This window comes from Lygodium microphyllum, chromosome 13 (genome assembly GCF_053477565.2).
Source record: "Lygodium microphyllum isolate KBCC chromosome 13, Lygodium_microphyllum_v1.1.10, whole genome shotgun sequence".
Lineage (NCBI taxonomy): Eukaryota > Viridiplantae > Streptophyta > Polypodiopsida > Schizaeales > Lygodiaceae > Lygodium > Lygodium microphyllum.
The window spans coordinates 110,563,619-110,585,226 of NC_141147.1; the positions used below are offsets into that span (position 1 = coordinate 110,563,619).

Here is a 21,608-nt window from a genome sequence, read left to right on the forward strand (position 1 = left end):
GTATCATGTGATACCTTATTAGGTTCGTTGGCATGCAAAGTCAACTTTGTACCGATTATCCCATTTGCCTACTGGTGGCATAAAAAAGTTCTCTTTGGTGCTCAAATTATATGCAAGGAAATATATTGAAGTCAAAAATTTATATTTAGCAGCCTCATTGTCTTCATGTCTTTGCCATGTAGTAGCGTATTATTTTTGTAGCTTCATACCCTAAATGCTGAGGGTGGTTGAGATGTGACCAAAATGTCAGTGTTGATACACTCGTCATTTTCTTAATGTTGGCCTCTACTTTGTGTCTCATAAGAACAGGAAGAACTTTTTGCAATCTAAGTAGGGACTCCTGCTTTTTCGAGCTCTTGGCATCAAGGGTTGAACTATGGAGTGATCTCACAAGGACACACTTGCCTCTCTTCTCTATATGGAATGCTGCGCTTTCTTTATTATTATTTTTTTACTCCATGGCATGCCCAATGCAAAGGGCTGATGTGTTTCACCGCACTACGTTTTACAAGATGGACAGTTGCTTCTTATTGCTGTATTGGCCCTAATAGCATGGATTTCAACCTGCATAGGTGTTTTTCTTTGTCCTAATGAAGGTTCTCAGTCAAGGTTGGAAAGCCACTCTTTAGTTGCAGTATCAAATACATTTGACAAAGATCTGCAATCAGACGAGCCAGTTTTTTAGATTACTTTTGAATCGAGTGCTTTCAAGTGCCACATACGATGTTAAGGAAACTTTTCACATAAAATGTCTTCTCCATCCAGTGCCTCAAGTGAATGGGCCTGGACGATTCAGCAAAAGCCTCGACACATGTCCCATGGACAAGAATGGTCTTTCTCTGAATACCTAGCTAAGTGTCGTTGGAGGGTCCTTCGCTAGAAAATGTCTCTATGGGTTGCATTTAAAGGCTGTGTTAGCTTGGAACTAAGTGCTAGAAGTGGGCCTGAATGATTATTGCAGCTCTGACAATGTCTATCTTAGTACCCAAATGTGCTAGATTGTCACACCTAGCATAGTTCTGTTTTAAGAATTTATCAAAGCAAGGTCTTAGTGCCCAAGTGTGCCAGATTGTCACCTAGAATACGTCTATTTTAAGACTTTATTAAAGCAAAGTCTAGACTCATGCAAGCCCTATGCAGTCTGGCATTATGAAGTTGTGTAGCAGAAATGTTGAGAGTAGACCTGTTTTTCTGTTACTAAGCTATCAAAATTTTTTTTGGCGTCTTCCATCTTTCTACTAATGGACAGTTTTGTGGATAGAAACATTTGTGTAGCCGAATAGCATAATATTTAATTGTGGAAGGAGTGGTTGCACACATGGTCATAAGCCATAGTTGCCATGGTTTGAAAGCTTATGAGCCATGCGAATATGTGCGAAATAGAGTCATAAAATGATACTCTTACAAGGTTATCACACCAAATCAATATGGTGAAGCATGCAATACTGTCATTCTTTATTTATCTCTTCAAGTAAGCCTATTTGTGACTTCTGAGGGGTGTACCTATGGTTGAAGCTTGGCTCACCCAATGGTTCATGAAAGATTGGGTGGTTCAAGCAGTTAGGGTGTTCTTTTGTAATCCTCTCAAAGTCATGCCAATTTTGTCTTTTATGGATTGGAGAATATACTAGAAATAAAAAGATCGGATGGGTCTAGCAGACCTATTCTCAAGGAAATATTCTCTCCTTAAGTGCAGCTACTATTGTCCATCTATTCTTTGTCCCATTCTATTAGATGGGATGGCTATAATATACCTCTGCATGTGGTTCCAATTTTGACAACTACACTCTTTTCTTTTTGTTTTCAGTTGTTTCCCACTTCAAAAGGGCATATGGTAGTGGTGGATCCTCATAGACATCTCTCAATTTTGTAGGTCTTACAAAGGCTGGTGCAATTGAGGCTATTAATACTTTTTTAACCCTTTATTCTTCCCAACTCCACCATCTAGTTGTATTTTGATACTCGTCGTTGATTCTTCAAGCAAGAGTTCAATTGCATATCTAACACGTGTATTTTTTTGCATATTCATTGGGCATTTTTCTTTCTCAATCTAGAAACTCATTGAACACTTCTCTTCATAGTTAGGGACTTCTCTTCATCGGGTCTGGCAATCCACTCTTGCGTAGTACCAAAGATCTTGTAATGTAAATTATACAAGGAGGGGGGGAGAAATGCATAAGCTTAAAATTTTCAAATTACAGGAGGGTTATTATAATATACCACAAAGATAACAGGAGGTATATATTAAATAGGGCAAAAAAGGTTACAGAGGGGTTTTAAAATATGCCTTTGCACGCACGTGATATCCATGATTTTGTAAGGTGGACCCCCCGGGGTTTAATGTTTAAATCACTTTCTTTTTTACTTGTTTAGGAGAGGAAACGAGAGACTAAGAGAGAAAGAGAGGGAGAGGGAGAGGGAGAGGGAGAGGGAGAGAGAGAAAGAGAAAGAGAGGGAGAGGGAGAGGGAGGGGGAGGAAATGAGAGAGGGAGAGAAAGAGAAAGAGAGGGAGAGGGAGAGAGAGTGCATTCTCTCTCTCCCTCTCCCTTTTGCTTGTTTAATGTTTAAATCACTTTATTTTTTGCTTGTTTAGGAAATGAGAGAGAAAGAGATATAGAGAGGAAGAGAAAGAGAGGGAGAGGGAGAGGGAGGGGAAGGAAATGAGAGAGGGAGAGAAAGAGAACGAGAGGGAGAGGGTGAGGGTGAGAGAGAGTGTGTGCATTCTCTCTCTCACTCTCCCTCTTGCTTGTTTAATGTTTGAATCACTTTCTTTTTTGCTTGTTTAGGAGAGGAAATGAGAGAGAAAGAGAGAAAGAGAGAAAGAGGGAGAGAGAGGGAGATAAAGAGAGAGAAGGAAATTTAAGATAATAGACTTATCGATAATGATATGCAATGTGCTTTGCCATGGGCCACGTACATTGGTGACTCTTTAAGATGGCTTAAAATTGGTCATGTCTTTCATAATGTCCAAGTAGGGGATCTAATTGTGATATGCATAATTCATTGTTTTTGTATTAACTTTATAGGCATAACAAATTAGAAATCATGCCAACTAGTCAACGTAAGGACTAAAAGAAAATGATACCCTAGCTAATGGTCATTACGATACTTCATCAAAATGAACCCAAAAGTATTATTATAGAAGAAGAATCCCTTAAATTGAGTATAGGATATTTTCTCTCAGGTCTTATGACTATGAGTAGAATTGATTGAAATAAATTTTATTACTATAGTTGATAAATTTCATAGATGGCATTAATTTTAATACGCGATCCTAGGACAAAAAAACCACATTTCTAAGATGCTTTTTGTTGAGACTGATTTATTATTAGACTAAGAGATCCTCAATGATGCTCAAAATGGATTACTTATACTCAAAGCCCTCTAGTGCAGTTTTTTACAATAATGAATAATTATCTACCGGGACAAACAAATCCTTGAGCATGATACAAGTCCGAGATATAACATCGGAAAATCTCTCAACTACTATATACAATGCAAGATTTATGGTCAACTTGCAACTTGACGTACATCTCCATAAAGCTATCCATTTAAGCCTCGTTTGCTGTAATGTAGATAAGATGGAAAACGAAGAAGGTCTTATTGTTCAAGACCGCGAGACGTATCTTAATCAGCGTGTCCCATGTCCTTGCTGTCAATGCAAGTTGGCAATTAGACGAAAACGCCGATTGTCTATAGAACACGTACGACGATTTGGCGAGTTCCAATTTGAGATCATTGATCAGGCGATTGCGGATTTTCAGCAAACGGTAATTTGAAGTTAATATTAATCATGCATTGTACTCGCAAGCTAATTGAAAACCATACACAATAAGATTGGGTCTTGTTGGAAAATTTTCTATCCACGGGGGTGATGTCTCGACCCAAGGGGGAGTGCACCCTTTGCGGCCAATTAGAAGAGTTCGTGGACGTGCGATGGATGGATTGCAGGAGCCAATCCACCACTCGCAAGGCCCATCTATACCGTCAATGCCAGAGGAGACAGACAACCTTTCCGACCTACCTACAATCTTGGAGCCTAAGATGGAGGCAATGATTGATGCATTGATTCCCATGGATGTTGAGACATCTGACCCGCTTAGAGAGGAAGCATCCATACCATTATATGATGGGTGCCGAGTATCTCGGTTGAAGACATTGCTTGCACTCTTAAGTGTGCAAGCAAAATACGGTTGGAGTGATACGAGTGTGACTGAGTTATTCAGGTATCTTGCATATAGGCTTCATTGATTTTTTTAAAAAAATAGTATTATTACAAACATTTATTACAAATATTTGTGCTTTTTCAAGGTGTTTGATGTGTTTTTTCAAGTTATTGAAATATCATATATTACCACTTGCAAATACCATGCCTGAGTCTCGTGATGATGCACGATATGTTTTACGGAAGCTTGGCATGGACTACAATAACATCCATGCATGTATCAACGACTGCATATTGTTTTGAGATGAATACGAGACTATGGAGACATATCCAAAGTGTGGTGCTCACAGGTATCGACAGGACTTGCAAGGGTAAACCATCCCTCAAAAAGTTCTCAGACACTTTTCGCTCATCCCCCGCATAAACCACATGTTTCGCACATCTGGCATGGCAAGCTTGACAACATGGCATGTGCAAAATAGATACTCGGATGGAGTTCAACGAATATCAGCGGATTCGCGCGCATGGAGCCACATTGACTCTACATTCCCAGGCTTTGCGCGAGAGCCAAGGAATCTTCGGCTCGGTCTCGCCATGGATGGTGTGAACCCACTCGGTCTGCGCTCGACTTCTTACAGTGTGTGGCCTATAGTGCTTATCAACTACATCTCTCCATGGCTTTCTACGAAGAAAGGACATCTCATCCTTAGCTTGCTCGTCCCGGGCCGCTACAAAGTAAAAAATATGGACGTGTATCTTCGTCCATTAGTCGATAAGCTTAAGATTTTGTGGGAGGAGGGGGTCACTGTGCAAGATATGAGCAGGTGCGATGGTCGGCGGTCAGCCAACATTCGAGCCATTCTCATGTGGACGATGCATGACTTTTCGAGATTGGGAGAGTACTCAGGTAAGCAGACCTCCGTTCTCGCTGGTAATATCTATATTTTATTTCATTCAATCAAGTATTCACTAGGTCGTGGCTTGCCTTACAGGTCTGGTTACCTCAGGTTATCATGTATGTCCATTGTGTGGGCCACAGTTAGACTTCCGAAGGTCACGAACCATGAAGAAGATGGTATATCAAGGACACGCCGCTTTCTTACCGGAGGATCATGAACTCAGGGAAGGTTTTCTTGGATGACCTCCAGCACGTATGAATGCTACAAGCTGGTATGAGCTGAAAATGGTAAACCCAGAATCACATCCAAATGGAATGCGACGGTTCTCAGTTTTCTACGAGTTGCTATATTGGACCCACTTACAGGTCAACCACTTGTTGGATCCCATGCATATTTTCAAGAATGTGGGCAGCTTGCTATGGGACCACATCATAGGAAAGAGAGACACTATAGGGTCACGAATGGATTTGAAGGAGGTAGGTAAGATGGAGGCGCTTTGGAGGTCGAGTTCATAATGCTTTCTCATTTGTGGCAGTTTGTCCTAGTGATCACAATCGCAGGATACCTTACTCCAGAAATTCGCGGGGCCATTTACAAGTTGTCGCCTTTGGTACAATGGATCTCACAGAAAGAGACTAAGACGTCCTCTATTGAATCCGCAAGGTGGGGAGTAGTTGAGACGGTCTGTCTCTTTGAGAAATACCTGCTCACTAGCATGCTCACGATACAAGTTCACCTTCTTGTGCATCTTGTGGACAAAGTGAAGATTGCTGGACCTGTCCATACGCGATGGATGTTCTTCCTGGAGCGCTTCATGAAAACCCTGAAAGGCTTTGTGTGACAACGAGCTCGTCCAGAAGGTAGCATGGCGGAAGGTTGGTTGGTGTCAGAGGCGTTAGTGCATATCTCACAATGGCTACCAACAGTGGAGCCAGACAATGAAATGCTATGGACGCTGAAGGACGATGATAGGCTGACTGGAGATGTGGTGGTTGGAAATGGGGTAGAAAAAATAATGGATGTCTCAATGGAAGAGAGTCACTTGGCACATGCCCTTGCTGTTGAAAATGGGTACACCAAGGAGCGGCAACCATTACGCAAGAAGCTGCTCTCTTGAGTTCCTCGATCTCTTTCCTCAAGAGCTCCATCGCATGTTGATTCTCTGTTCGTGTTTTCTCAATTTTCAAGGCCTGTAACTCTCATGCTAATTGTGCAACAACATTATTAGAAGTATTCGATGCTGGTGGTAAAAACGTACTTGATTGTAAGGAGAGCTTCCATGCATTCTTGATCTTTACTGCCAACAGTTGAAACGCATCTAGGTTGGCAGCTGCATCCCTCCATGGAGACGTGGCTCGCCAAGTACCAGATTGCAATGCAAGATTGAGAGAAAGCGCGAGCTGAATTCCGACGCAGTACACGTCACCAACCGATTCGATATCCCAAAGGCATGGAGGAGATGCTGCGGTTTATGTCAACACGATGGTTGCATGGAGCCTTGATCGGAGCATCCAACGAAGAGACAGAGGTCTCAATGGAGGAGTGGGAGTTCTCGAGGGGATGTAGTCCAAAGGTAATGAGGGGTTTAGAATGTGTCGTACCTAAATTTTCTTGCTACATTTAATTTGAGTGTTTCAATGTACAGTACAAAATATATAGTGCAGGGTAGTCTCGCGGACAGTATTTTCGCGTGGAGCGTATTGACAAAATGCACTCCACAATGGACTGTGGTGTCATGGCAAGGTTTGAGCAAGAGAGCTGGCGACGAGCAACGGATGCGAACACGGTTGTGGATGAGATGGAGTAATTTGGGAACTTGCAAAGTATTATTACGGTGGATTATCGTAGCTTCTCCATTATACTATTCGATGTGCAATGGTTCAAAGTGGTACTTGGAGGAGCTGGAGCAACAGTTCGACGAGGTCCATCTGGATTTCTCGAAATAGATTCCGAAAAAAAATGGACGGATTTGCGCGACACCTTTGTGTTGCCGGTCCATTGTGAACAGGTGCAAAGAGTCATTTGCTTGCTAATTGTAATACGACATGGTTTATGTCACAATGGTTTGAACTCCCTTTGTAAGTGTTTGTGAGCAGGTAATCTTCTATCCAAATCCCCGACAACCTCGATGGTGGTATGTTATACCTTCAACTCCTCAAAGTGCGAGAGTTTATGATCAAAGCGATGTTTCAGGCATAGATGAAGAAAATACGCAAATAGAGGGGTCAATATTACAAGGAGTGGAGGCCACCGCAAGTTTGGAGCCTGCATCGGCTAACAATGATGGAAATACAGAAGTCCAAGAATTTTTTGAGAACGAGGCAGACTCGTTCTTTTGTAGTGACATGTCTATCGACCTTCCAGTGTATGCAAAGTTGTGTCAAGAGATTAACATGGGACCATAGAATACTTCATTCTTGGAGAATTGTATTACTCAATTTGTTGTTTAGATCTTCCATAAAGGTACATAAGATATGTATTTTAAGAGGGATTTTTCAAAAATGATTTATATTACTGTGCTTTGTATAGTTTAAATTGATTATTCTAATATCATTTTTTATCTGTGCAGGTGACATTTTCAGGATGAGTGGAGGGATGAGCGATGAGGAGTTTCAGGACATGATGGCATGCATGTCTCCAGATCAGCTCGCGAGATTCAGAGAGATGGCAGACCAGGAGCTGTCTCGTTCTTCGTCAAGACGCTCTGCTAGATCTGCTTCAGCGCGATCAGATGCTTCAGCTTCGAGCAGACGATCTCGACGCTCACGACTTGGGCCAGAGGGAGGAACTACATCGGGATCAGGGGGTGCTGCTGTGGAGACACAGACGTGGTGTCTCCGTCTCGTCATTTAGCTGGAGCTGTGTCACCTCCAGGATTTGTCACACCTGTGGGGACGTCTACTCCAGTTACTTCGGCTTTTGCGCAGCCGTCAGCAGGTGGCACGCCTTTTGGTAGCACCCCCTTTGGTGGGACCCCTTTGAGTGGCACTCCGAGAGAGGGTACCCCCATCGGTATACCGGATATACAGGGGTCTCCTGGATATACCCAAGAGCATGGACGGAGATGGAAGAGAACCCATCTTAGGCAGACTCCTAGGGGTTATGGATACCTAGTTGATAGTAGGTCAGGAGCCATCATCATGAATGATGAGGGGAGGAGGGTGATGGCTCGCATGAGGGAGTTGTGCCAACAAGTTTATCGGCACAACGTCCTGGATCATTGGAAGAACATACCGGAGGGGAGCAAGGACTACATAGTAGCATCCTTGCACGAGGAGTTTCTGGTGCCAGCCGCAGTAGATAGATTCTCTATGGGCTGGATGATGGATTGCATGCGTGCATACATGTCACATAGACGATCCGACGCACGCAAGGCAATCAAGAGTGGGGCTGCAAAGCCCGAGTGGCTAGATACAGACGACTCGTGCCGACTGAGGGAGGAGGCTACAGATTCGCCAGGACGTTGGAGTCAAGCAGGAGGTGGCAAGGGCACGACTTGAGGCCAAAGTGGTGCATCATCTTGGGAGTGGCGGCCACAGGACATATTTGGAGGACTTTGTAAGTTTCTCTTTTGTTTTGCTTATTTGTTTTTTTGAAATATTCTTTGTACTGACAATCATGTTTCTAACAGTTAGCATTTTGTTTTCTTTGCAGCACTCCATTACAAATCACGATCCGCAAGGCCTTGAGACTCGATATGCAGAGAGACACAGTCTCAATGCATTGATCGACCGATTGTATAGACGCGGTGGCCTTGTAAGTCACTCATCGTTCCTGTCCGTAGTTACCACGAGATATTTGAATGCATTATTGTATGGTGGATTGATATGTTGTTTCTTTTTCTGCAGAATCCGTTCGATGCTCCTTTGCAGTGGGACAAGCTTTCGGGGGACGAGGATTTCTAGCTCGCCCTTGGATCCTTGGAGCTCACACACCTTTAGTTTTTAGTCGCCTGATCTATGTAGACATTTTCTATGTATTAGTGATATCCTTTCATGATTGTATCAATCGCATTTTATGCGATCATGTATTTATTTCATGTATCAGTTTTATGATTTCAGTATACATTCTTTTTGTTTGCAAATGCTTTGTATGTTGTAGTGTAGAAACTATTTTGTATGGCTCTCATACAGCACACAGTGCTATATGTGGCAGGGCAGCTTGCTGCCCTGCCACAAATTTTTCTTTTCCCTGTTACCATCACTATTTGCGTCGCAACTTTATTGGTTGCGTCGCTATATGCATCGCTATATATGTAGCCCACATTTCAACATAAAACCAATGCATGTATCATACAAAAAAGATGGAGTGCCATTATCTAGTTCTATTAATCCTAGAAACATGGTGGTAGGTTCATAATTATCCGAAAAGGAAACATAGACAATCATATTTTACCTATTTCCTACATTTGTAGACTCATCTAATAGTAAACCAAAAAAATGAGACAATTAAATCTTAGCAATTTGAGCCTTAAATATCAGTTCACTAATAGGCTGTATAAACATGGCACATGCCTCATCATTTCTATACATCTCAGTAGGAGCACATTCACAATCAAGGACCTCAAGTAATTCTAAACTATGTTCGTAAGTACAAAAGACTACATGCTTTGTTACTTGATATATACCAGCAAATAGAGCTTTACATGCATGATCAATATTATCTTTTCCTTCCTCTAATGTATGAGTTATAAAATTTTCTGACATCACAGTGATACGTGGCTAGCTTATGAGACTTAGGTTTTGCGTGATCAATTAACATACTAATTTAGATATTTATTGAGATACATTTAGCAAATTCACTCTTCCATTTTGGATCGTGTTTACAAAATGTGCAAAATATTCTAGCAAATTCGCGATCAAAGTATGCCCAATCGAAAGTTCTAGTCCATGCTTGATTCCAATTTGCCCTAGCGTTTGATGTCTTAACATTTCCACATCTCCTACAAGCTTATCTTTTTCTTTGAATTCATCATTTATTAAATCAATTGTTTCATTATTATAAACATTAGATACAAGGTTCTTGTTTACCTTTCTATGCTTAGACCCTGATACCTTATTTTCATTTGATTGCACTTTAATAAAATCACGCATACCAAGCAATGAAGATTACATAAGGTTGAACATAGTGAATTATGTTTTCCAATAACACAAAAACTAATTTCAAAAGGTTTAACAAAATCACGCATACCAAGCAATGAAGATTGTACTTTAATAAAATCACGCATACCAAGCAGTGAAGATTGCATAAGGTTTGACATAGTGAATTATGTTTAATAAAATCATGCATACCAAGCAATGAAGATTGCATATGGTTTGACATAGTGAATTATGTTTAATAAAATCACGCATACCAAGCAATGAAGATTGCATAAGGTTTGACATAGTGAATTATGTTTTCCAATAACATAAAAACTAATTTCAAAAGCCTAATGTAAATTTATGAAATGTGTAATACAATCACTTATAAAAAATTTAAAATTTAAAGAGTCATTGGTCAGAAACAATTAATCAATATACTAGACATCACGAATATTATCTTATATATAAATTTTTAGACTTCAATATGTAATTTATATATGTTTAAATCTCTCTCTATTCTTTTTTACCCTCCCCTCCTCTCTTTCCTCTCTCTCTCTCTACACCCATTAAATATATATATTTATTTGTACGCTCGTCATCTGTCTCTACACCTATTATCTTTGTGCTCGATCGATCCCTCTCTCTCTCTCTCTCTCTCTCTCTCAACAACAATACAATTACATAGCAGTACAGCATATGTAGCAACACAAAGCACTTGAGTAGTTTCAATAAGGAAGAATGGGTAGAATGATTATGACATGCCTGGAATTGTGAGTTCCAAAAGCTTAGTTCAATCTCTAAGAGTGCTTCTGTGAGTCTAAAAATCTTGAAGGTTGTTGAGTGAATATGGTTCAATTGAGTTGCACCCAAGAAGCTTGAAAGTTTTGTATTTTTGAAGATAATGATTTAGAAGTTAATTAAACTTTGGAACTTAAGGAACTAACTTCTAGAAGAGTTGAAGCCTTGAACATTACATATTAAATTCTCTTCCATGCCATAGGTGTATTAATAGGTACATTAAGTCATATTTATAAATCTTGACTCTTGAGTCGATAAATTTATATTCAAATTTTAAAGGACCCTTTCCTATGCATGCATTGAAAATCAAGGTTTAATGACAAGAGAATCTTTTAAAAAATCATAGATTTTGATAAACCCTTCAAAAAAAGACTAGGTATCAAGATTTATCATTTAAATAAAAGGACCAATAAAAATCCACTTCCTTTTTTTCTCATTTTAACCTTGACAAAATACATTAGAAAACGATTTTTCGTGAACATTGTCACCCATCTACGAATAATCCAAAAATATCAATTTCCAAATGGGATAAAAATTTGAATAATATATCATATATACTCTATACATTTCAGAGCACCTTGATATGTATATCCTATCCTATCGTGATGAGAGGCGGTGGAAATGCAACGTGCCATATATTGCCAAAACATAAAAAGTCATCCACCTCCGCTTTTATAATTATGAGCAGACTTGCCGCCGTGCATATGTATTGGACGATATTCAGTAAATGTATGGCTCCATGTGCGTAAATGACTCTGATCTCTCATCAGCGCCTAGACTCGTGTATATCGAGGAGTCGTGCACTGATTTTGCGTGGTTTGGGATATGTGCACTGATTTTGCGTGGTTTGGGATATATCCCAGGTTGAACTTCCCAAAGGGCCATTAATGATATATATATATATATATATAATTATTTTCATGTATGTATTGGACGATATTCAATGTGCGTGCGTGACTCTGATCTCTGATCAGCGCCTAGACTCGTGTATGTCGAGGAGTCGTTTTCTGGTTTTGCGTGGGCTGGGTCGGAGGAGTCGTTTTCTGATTTTGCGTGGGCTGGGTCGGATATATCCGAGGCTGAACTTGTGAAATCACTTTGAAAAAGAGAGCCCACACATTGCCGAGATCCGTTATAAAAGCAAGGGTATTCCTTTCGATGTTCGATGTATTCGTACATTACCTACATTGCCTTGTTGTCGTTCTTGTAACCTCACCTGCTCCCAATGGCTGCCTTCAGCATTGCTCATGCAGCTAACGTCGGCCAGCTCGTCCTGCTTGTGATCCTCTGCGGCCTCGCCGCAGGCGCGTATGCCGTGAGTCTAATTCCTTCTGCTAGTTAAAAGCACTGTGAACACCTAATTAGCTTGGCTGCTTGACACTCGACCACCAAGATTGTGCACTGTAGCAGCACTGCTACTTCTATTAATATTATTATGATTGCTTCGAGCTTAAAACTACGAACAAGTCGTGTAACATGTCTAATGTGCATTTATAGTCTTTGTTAGCGGAGTTTGCCGCTGACTGGAAGACAAAGCATGTACAGGCAGAATTTGATAGCTTATAATCATCTTGAAGCATAGTTGGTTACTGGGAACGTCAGGCAAATTTTTTATTGACTCCTTTCGGTGTTTTACAGTCATGTGACTACGCTGCATCCTGCTCCAATGAAGGCGTGTCAGGGACCATACTCAGCGCCATTTGTGTAGCCGTGAATGGGAACGATGTGAGCACATCAATCGATCTGAACGCTAAAATAAGCAATAATAATGGCCAACTTGTATGCCCTGGCGCCGACTTTGCAGCAAGTTGCTCCAATATAGGCCTAAACGGCGAAAACACTCTGACCGCCAACTGCAGATCCACCAGCGGTAGCCTCATCCAAACAAGCCTGGACCTCAACAACTGCATTTCCAACAATAACGGAAACCTCCAATTTTGTGTTTAAATTGCATTACAACGACGGTACATATGGATGCATGTATCGGTGACGCATGTGTCTACTTGGCATGCCTGCCAATATCATCTGGTGAGTTGCGATGCTGTAACTACTGTAACATGGTGAGCATGATCTCATGCGTGCATGTTTTTTGAGGAGAAGGATGCCATGATATTTGTAAACATTGCCTCCGATCATCGGTAATTAAATAAGCTCTGATCATGCTTGCAAAATTGTTTGTCATGAGTTATTGAGTGAAGAGTTCTCATTGTCGACAACACGAGACAGGAGCCAGAAAAGGCGTTGCATCTTTTACTTCGTTTTTTTGCTACTTATGAAAGGATTAAGTGTTTAGAATGATCAGACTTGTCTGAACATTCTATTAACATGCCAGGATGACAGTTCTATATATATTATCATTAACAAGGTCACCCAAGTTTGTAGAAAGTTACATATAACTAAGCGTTCTCCCTTGTTGTGCCCATTCAATATATACTACATAAGCAATGTTGTGCACTATCGTACAACCATGGAGTAAGATCTAGTACAAGGCTTACAATAGATTATGCAAGGTCTGATGTAGATCCACAATTTGACAATTTCCATAGCAGCTCACTATCCTTCATTCAATTTATCATGATTCTTAGCTCAGCTTAAATAGATGGTATGTGTTAATATCTATTTGTCTACGTAAATGGAATTTTCTTTGCTAGCCATTCTACTTTAGGATTTCACGTTACTGCTATTGTGGATAAAAGGCTCTTCATCATCTTATTATCACCTACATGTTTTGAATTAATTTTATAGGTTCCACACGCTTGTTGTGTGTCTACACTAGGTAGGCTTTGAAACTACTACTTGGAGAATCATGCATGTTCATGGTACCAAATATTCTATAATCTGCATACTAACAAAACTCTTACTACTTTTGTCCAATACCTCTCTCTCTCTCTCTCTCTAGCATATGTAAGAGAGTTTTGTTTCTCTTGATAATCAACACCATCTAGGTCCTAAACATGCATATTTGAGAAATAGGTCTGGATGTTGAAATATTTTGGACATTTATTTCTTTCCATACTTCTAGAATTGCAACTTACACTAGAAAATAGAGGCTTGTCTCCCAATCATAGCAATGTAATCAAGATGCAAAGCATACAAATCGCCAACTATGGACAAGCTTTACTAACTAATGCCAAGGATGTTTCAATGACCATAAAGTTTAGAAGATTGTTTTAGCTCGAATATGGAGCCTAGGTCCTCATAACTTACCCTCAAATACAAAGTCACTCTTAAATTGCATGACAATATTTACAACCTCACTATTCTTTCCTAATTTCCTTGACATTGTGATAATTTGCATCTAGATCATTTAAAGAACGATCAATACTTAATCATGACATTATAGATTTATCAATAACAAACACTACAACAAAAAGACTCCATAGACGCGCTTGTAGATGAAATATTTGAACTGTGTTAAAAAATATCGAGCGCATTTATTACCGCGTCTACTACTGCGTCTAAAATTTCAAGTCTAAAAGCGCGCTTATAGTGAGAGTTACATGCCCATATAGACACGCATATAGACGCGTGTATTGACGTGCTACGTAAATATATAATCGTATTTATAAAAAAGTGGATATATTCATATTGTGCGTCTATACACGCATGTATCTGCACGTCTAAAAAAGCTTTTACTCTGCAAGTTTTTGACGAGAATAGACGCGCATTTATTCTGCAATTTAGACGCGTTGATAGATGTGCAAAATAGAGGTGTGAAAAAAAAACCAAAGAAAGCCACATGCTCTCTGGTTTTTTTCCCCCCATCAACATCAAATTGTATGCTTAGGGAAAACAGAGAAAGATTATTTCGAAGATTTTCGTACTGAAAATAAAACAATGTATGTAGAACACGAAATTTCATATATATAGATGAAACGTTTTTACATGATCAGTTCTAGTGCTTGTGATCTCAAGCATAATCATGGTCACAAGCACTAGGTGAAAGTAATATATATCAAAAATGAAAACTACAAGCCAAGGAGAGGCATGCATGCATGGGGCTCCTCTACATCTCCTCAAAAGAGGCATCATCATTGCTACCACCACCGATGCCTATGCTGCTGCCGTTGCCGCCACCGCTACTCCTAGTCTGCCCTTTGCTATTCTCAACTGCATCAGGGTTCGCCTACACAAAGGATTAATGTATATAAATAAATACCATTACAAACAATAAATTAGAGTTACTTATACTTTTCATGTAAAAAATAAAACATACATCTTCTGGTTGTGGAATCCTAATGGCACGATTATATTACTCCTCCACGATGAGTCTCTCCTCGTAGGAATACTGCCAAGTGGACACCCGGTTATGACCTCGATGGTAGCCTACCTCTCTAGGAGTAGGCATTCTACCAACGATATGATACTACAAAACAATTTGAACATACAGCGTATTAGAAGACACTACATAATGAAGTGAAACAAATTAAAAAATTTAATTTTAAAAAAATCAAATAATACTTACAAACTCAGCCTCCCATGACTCCCTGCCACTCGATCCATAATGCGACGATCCCATGGTTACCATCTGGATACGTCGCACCTCTGCATGCTGGCAACTTGTCATTTTCTCTGCTGCTCTCTTCTTGGCCTCTTTCTACTTCCTGTGGTGGCAATTGAATGGTTGGCCATATCCAGGGCACCCCTGCTCTTGTCTCCGCAGTGACTTCTTGGCGCATGTCATAAGGTGAGACCTCTTGTTATGAAGCGCGTCTCTCACCTTTGACCATCCCCAATCATCTGAGAATCGTGAATTCTCAAGATTAGGGTACCTTCTATGTACTGCTCGCAGCACCTCTTGCCACAAACCATTTTTTTGGTGCTTGAAGGGAATCATGCAATCTTTGTATGTGGCATGTACGACACTCCTCCAGTAGGCTCTCACTTCCCTCCCACTACAACAAAAAGGCCTCATAGATGCACTTTTAGATGCGATTTTTGAATATAGAGAAAATCTTACGGGTGCATCTATCTAGCCGTCTATTTGCGACGTGTCTACTGTGTCGCGTCTATAATCGCATGTATGAACGAATTTACACGCAAAAATAGACGCGAAATAGACGCACATATACACGTGTGAATACATGCGCATAATAAACCAAAATTGCTATTTATTTAATTCATTTTGTGCGTCTATTAGTGTGTCTATTTGACAGTTAGACGGGCATATAGACACGCTTATAGACGCGCTTTTACAAGTACCCGTAGACGCAAACGAAAAACAAAAAATCTCTTTTTTTTAAAAAGATATTTAATTTTTTTTTTAAATTTGAATTATCTAGTGCGTGTATAAGCGCGTGTATTTTGCACTGTAGACGCGCGTATAAACGCGCATTTTCTGCAATTTAGATGCGTGGATAGATGCGCACAATAGAACTGGAAAAAAAAAACCATGCTCTCTGGTTTTTTTCCCCCCTCCCATACATCAGATTGTGCATTTGGGAAAAAGATAATTGATCTAAAAGCACGAGAATTGAAAATAAAAGTCCATGTATTCATTATAGATCAAAAGCATTTACATGGGAAGTTTAAGTGCTTGCGACCTAAAGCGTGGCTGCAAGCAGTAGGCTCAAAGATGGATCATACATATACAAGAAATTAAGGTCATAGAGGAGGTATGGTGCTCCTTTGCGAATCTCAAGAAGAAACATCTTCGCTAGTACCACCATGGCTACTAGCGTCGCTATCCCCCTCCTCGCTATGCTCCACATCTGGGTTCGCCTACACACACAAAAGATCAAGGTTGCTTACGTACAAAAACATACCTCCTCTGGCTATCGAATCCTCATAGCCCGGTTGTATTGGTCCTCAGTGATGAGACCCTCCTCATAGAAGTGAAGCCATGTGGCTGCGCGGTTATGGCCTCGATGGTAACCTACCTCTCTAGGAGTAGGTATCCTACCAACGATAGTAGTCTGCAAAACAATTATGATATATACAAACAATTATGAGACACAATATATTAGAACAAATTATATAAAGAATTGGAAGAAATATGAATTTTAAAAAACTAGAAATCAAAATATACTTACAAACTCTGCTTCCCACGAGTCTCTGCCGCCTGATCCGTAATGCGACGATCCCATGGTTTCCATTTGGATCCGTCGCACCTCTGCGTGCTGGTGACTCTTCACTTTCTCTACTGCTTTCTTCTTGGCTTTTTTCCACTCTAAGCAGTGGCACATAGGTAGTTGGCTATAGGCTCCACGCCCCTCCTCCTACCTCCGCAGTGAGTCCCTGGCGCATGTCATGAGGTGGGATCTTTTGTTGTGAAGCATATCCCTCACTTTTGTGTGTCCCCAATGATTCGAGAATCGCTGACCCTCAGGATTTGGGTACCTCCTATGGACTGCCCTCAACACCTCCTGCCACAAGCCGCTTTTCTGATTTTTGAAGGCAATGAGACAATCTTTATACACCGCATGCACGACGCTCCTCATGTATGCCATTACATCCCTTCCTTCATCATCATGGAAGATGCCACCAGCATCTGTAACTCTATAGTATTGGCGTACAAGCTCCTCTACATGATCTACTGGTAAGGATGATCGCTCGCCACCTCCTAGGCAACCCTCACACAAGCCTCGTCCTCCCCCTTGACTCTCCCTCCTCCCTCTCTATCGACTACCCTCTGCCTCGCTGGATGCACGTGCTTTTGCAGATGCTTGTGCTTCAGCCGATGCACGTACATGTGCTGCACATGGAGTACCTGCATTTGGAGTTTGGGAAGTAGTGCCAGGCAAAGACGTCAGAGGCGTTCCAGACATGACACTAAACACCTCGTCCGCTGTGGGAGAGCGGCCAAGGTGTCTGGTCATCTCTCCCATGAAGTCTTCCTACTAGGAAAACCTCCAAAAAATGCATTGACCCCCCTACCAAACGAGGCTAATGTATCATTCATGCGATCCAAATCCGAGTCATTGCTAGATGAACCAGGATATGACATCTGCAAAAAAAACACAGAAAAAAGACAAATTTGTTTGCGTACAAAAAATCATATATTACCTACATTTTCAAAGAGCTTTCTTTAGACATCGAGCATAAAACTTAAGTGCTAATGCTTCTCATAAACAAGAAACCTGATAAACACAAACATGGGATTGGTCACATTAATCATTGCAAAAATATATTATTTTTTATCAGAGCTAGGAGAGCTGGTGTGTGTATAACCGCGTCTAAATTCCAGGTTAGACACACTGTCAGACGCATATTCCAGGCCAATCTGCGCGCGCGTGTATCATCGCGTGTAGATTGACCAGCACATGCGCCAGCACACGCGCCCTCAGATGCAATGAGAGGAAACATTTTTTCACATCTATACCTGTGTCTACACTGAAATGTATACGTGCTCAATCAGCTGATTTTAGTCCGACGACCGCCATTGATGATTTACAAAATGCAATACATAATGGAATCAGAAATCCTAATACACAGACAGAGCAGAGAGAGAAAGAGAGAAACAAAGAGAGAGAGAGAGAGAGAGAGAGAGAGAGAGAGAGAGAGAGAGAGAGAGAGACTCACCTTGGGTGTTTGGTGTGGCGGGTGATGGCGCTTCTTCCTTCTCCTTCTTCCTCTCCTTGGTAAGTTACCCTCCCTTGATGCTTGCTGCTTCTTCTTGTTCTCCTCTCTTGTTCTCTCTTTCTTCCTCTCCTTGGCTTTCCCTTTTTCCTTATTGTGTGTTTGAAATGAAAGAAGAGGTGAGTCATGAGGAGGTGAGTTATGAAGAGACTAGGTGAGGCATGAAGAGACTGCATGTCGGCTAAACTCAAGCTTCAGAACCGCAAAAAACAAAGGAAAGGAAAGGCATAGTTTGAAAAGAAATGATTTAAGTATGGTTTGAATTTTAACATGTGCGTCTATTTTGGCATGTATATGCGCGTCTATTGTTCATGTAGACGCGAATATAGACGCGCAAATAGACGCTACTATAGACGCGTACGTAAACGCAATTATAGATGCGCATTTAGACTTTATCATAATTTTTTATTTTTAAGATAAGTTTTGATAGTGAATTCTTATAATAAGTTTTAATGTATTTATGATGATTTTTGTGTATTTAAAATTGAGATCTTAAAATAATTAATATGCTAGCTTTAAGTTTTTATGTAAACATATGAATGACAAATATTTTGATGTTGTCATGAATTAGGTTTAATCATGTCGTCGTCATCACCTAGTGCGGTGCATGTTGATGAGTCAATGAGCACATCCTCAAGTGAGGATGAAACATTGCGTCTTCATAATCGAGATGCATGGCTACGACAAAAAATTAAATGCATGTGTGATCGTTGTCGAGGGTGTATTTTTCAAGCACGTCGAATTGCAATGTCACACCTCAGCTTGTATGGAGAATGGGACCGAGAAAAATCACCAGTATTCATTGTTTTTTTTACCACTAAGATTGCTAGTCTATGTTACGGGAATTATATATCAACGTACATGAAACTCCCTTTTGTGGTTGAGCAAGATGCGGTGCTACATCCTCAGATGCTTCCTCCTGGGTATCGAGAGGTTGCAAAACGTCAACACGAGGAGGCAGAGTCTTCAAGAAGAGTAGAGACTCACGACCATGATAGAGCCCTCATGAAATGCCCCATCAAGTCGTAGAGGATGAGATTTTGGACAACATGGTACACCATCAGTTTTCGCAACCAGTTCAGGGAGAAGGTCACTCTATGAAGCCAGATGATCCACTATATGTAGCATCATCTACTCTGTTGTATGAAGGTTGTACATACTCCGTTCTTCGTGTGTCCCTCGAGATACTTAACTTGCAAACAATTTATGGATGGAGTAATGTCAGTTTAGATGCGTTATTGAAGTAGGTATCAATTCAGTTTGGCTTATGAATCATAATATTAATTATTCTATTTTGAAATCAGACAAAAATATATGTTGGTGGTTTTTTAACTCACTTTTAAAAATATATGTAGGTTATTATCACAAATGCTTCCAAAAGGAAACAATTTTCCAACTAAGAGAGAGCAAGCAAGACATTACTTGACATCTCTGGGAGGCCTCGATTATGTTAAGATCCATGCATGTGTCAATGATTGTGTCTTATTTCGTGGGATTCATGAGTTCGCATGAGAGTGTCCTGTTTGTGGCGAATCAAGATATGAAGTGGAGATGAAGTCAATGGATATGCCTCGTAAGGTTTTGCGACATTTTTCGATTGTTCCACGTATAAAACTTATGTTCAAGTATATGTCTATTGGAAAGCTCATGTCATGGCATGCTAGTCATCGTTCAAGTGATGGAAAATGGAGGATCCCTACAGACACACCGGCATGGCAACATATAGATAATTTGTGGCCCGTTTTCAAAGCAGAGCCAAGAAATTTGAGATTTGGTTTAGGTATGGATGGAATCAATCCATTTGGCATCAAAAGCACATCATACAGTATATGGCTAGTGGTATTGGTGAACTATAATATTCCTCCATCTCCATGGCAATTAAAAAGAGACATGTAATGTTGTCCCTTCTGATTCCTGAAAAGCACAAGGTAAAAAACATGGATATTTACTTAGAGCCTTTGATTGAAGAGTTAGAAATGTTATGGGAAGGTATTGAGGTACAAGATACAAGTGCATCTGCATCCTCTAGAGATTTCACATTGAAGGCCATCTTGTTGTGGACCATACATGACTTTCTAGGATACGGAGAGTGTTCAGGTACATGTATATAACTCTATATTTGAAATTCAAGACTTGAATCAATTGGATTTTATTATTTCACTTGTTTTTTCAGGTTTAACCACATCAAGGTATCATGCATGTCCTATTTGCGGTCCCTCTCTAGTTTCCTCTAGGCCGGCATGTTTAAAGAAGGTTATCTACAACAATCATCATCGATTTCTTCCTATTGACCATCCCAAATATGTTCTCCCTACTAATGGAATGACTCCACAATCTCTAACCATTCAAGATTGGAAGGAGAGATTGATTAATGCTGACAGCCACCCTCCACTCCGCATGAGTCGATAAGAAGTGCATTTCTCTCGATTAACTTTAAAGTATTTAGCATAATGAATTGTTTACATAATCAATTGTTTGTTTGTTAGATTCTCTATATTTTTTTGTCTTCTGTATTGGACTGAACTCAAGATCAATCACCTATTAGACTGCATGCACATATTAAACAATGTTGTATCTACATTATGGGATCACTTGATAGGGGCTCGTGATTCAGTCAATGTAAGGAAGGATTTACATAACATTGGTCGCATGAGACAAGCCTCGCCACCCATTGGACCCAAATGAAAGATTGAGCTACCCCATCCACCTTGGATGCTGTCAAAGAACGAGGAAAAAATAGTGAAGGAACAGATATGTAGCTTTCAAATACCCACAGGATGTATGAGATGTCTCAAGGGAGCCTTCATAAAGAAAAAGAAAAGAGGTGTGGAGCAACTATCTAGTTTGAAGTCCCACGATTGGCACAAAATGATTCAAGTAAGGGTATCTCTAACCATGAATATAGTAATTAGTGGAGTAACTATGTGTAAACTTCGTAATGAGCAAAGTGCTAACAAAAGAAGAACTTCGTAAGTTTAATAGTTTTTGTGTGCTCAATAGTGATGTAATGAGCAAATGGGTGACACTATATAATGAAGCAAGGGCAAGAAGAAAAAGCAAAAGAAAAGAATTTCGCACTAGATGGAC

General features: G+C 40.3%; 1 protein-coding gene across 1 annotated transcript; it reads left to right on the plus strand.

Annotated features, from left to right (window-relative positions):
* The first annotated feature begins 12,089 nt into the window (after nt 1–12,089).
* LOC148027050 (cyanovirin-N homolog) lies at nt 12,090–13,103 on the plus strand. The gene is made up of 2 exons (XM_087690564.1): nt 12,090–12,258; nt 12,582–13,103. Exons 1-2 carry the CDS (start codon nt 12,169–12,171, stop codon nt 12,888–12,890), a joined length of 399 nt encoding a protein of 132 aa, XP_087546690.1. The 5' UTR covers nt 12,090–12,168; the 3' UTR covers nt 12,891–13,103.
* The last annotated feature ends 8,505 nt before the right edge of the window (nt 13,104–21,608 follow it).

Excerpts from the sequence above, each read along its gene's own strand:
- LOC148027050 (XM_087690564.1), top strand. The coding sequence starts at position 12,169 with ATGGCTGCCTTCAGCATTGCTCATGCAGCTAACGTCGGCCAGCTCGTC. Across the intron at positions 12,259-12,581 it reads TCGCCGCAGGCGCGTATGCC|TCATGTGACTACGCTGCATC; the intron begins GTGAGTCTAATT and ends GGTGTTTTACAG.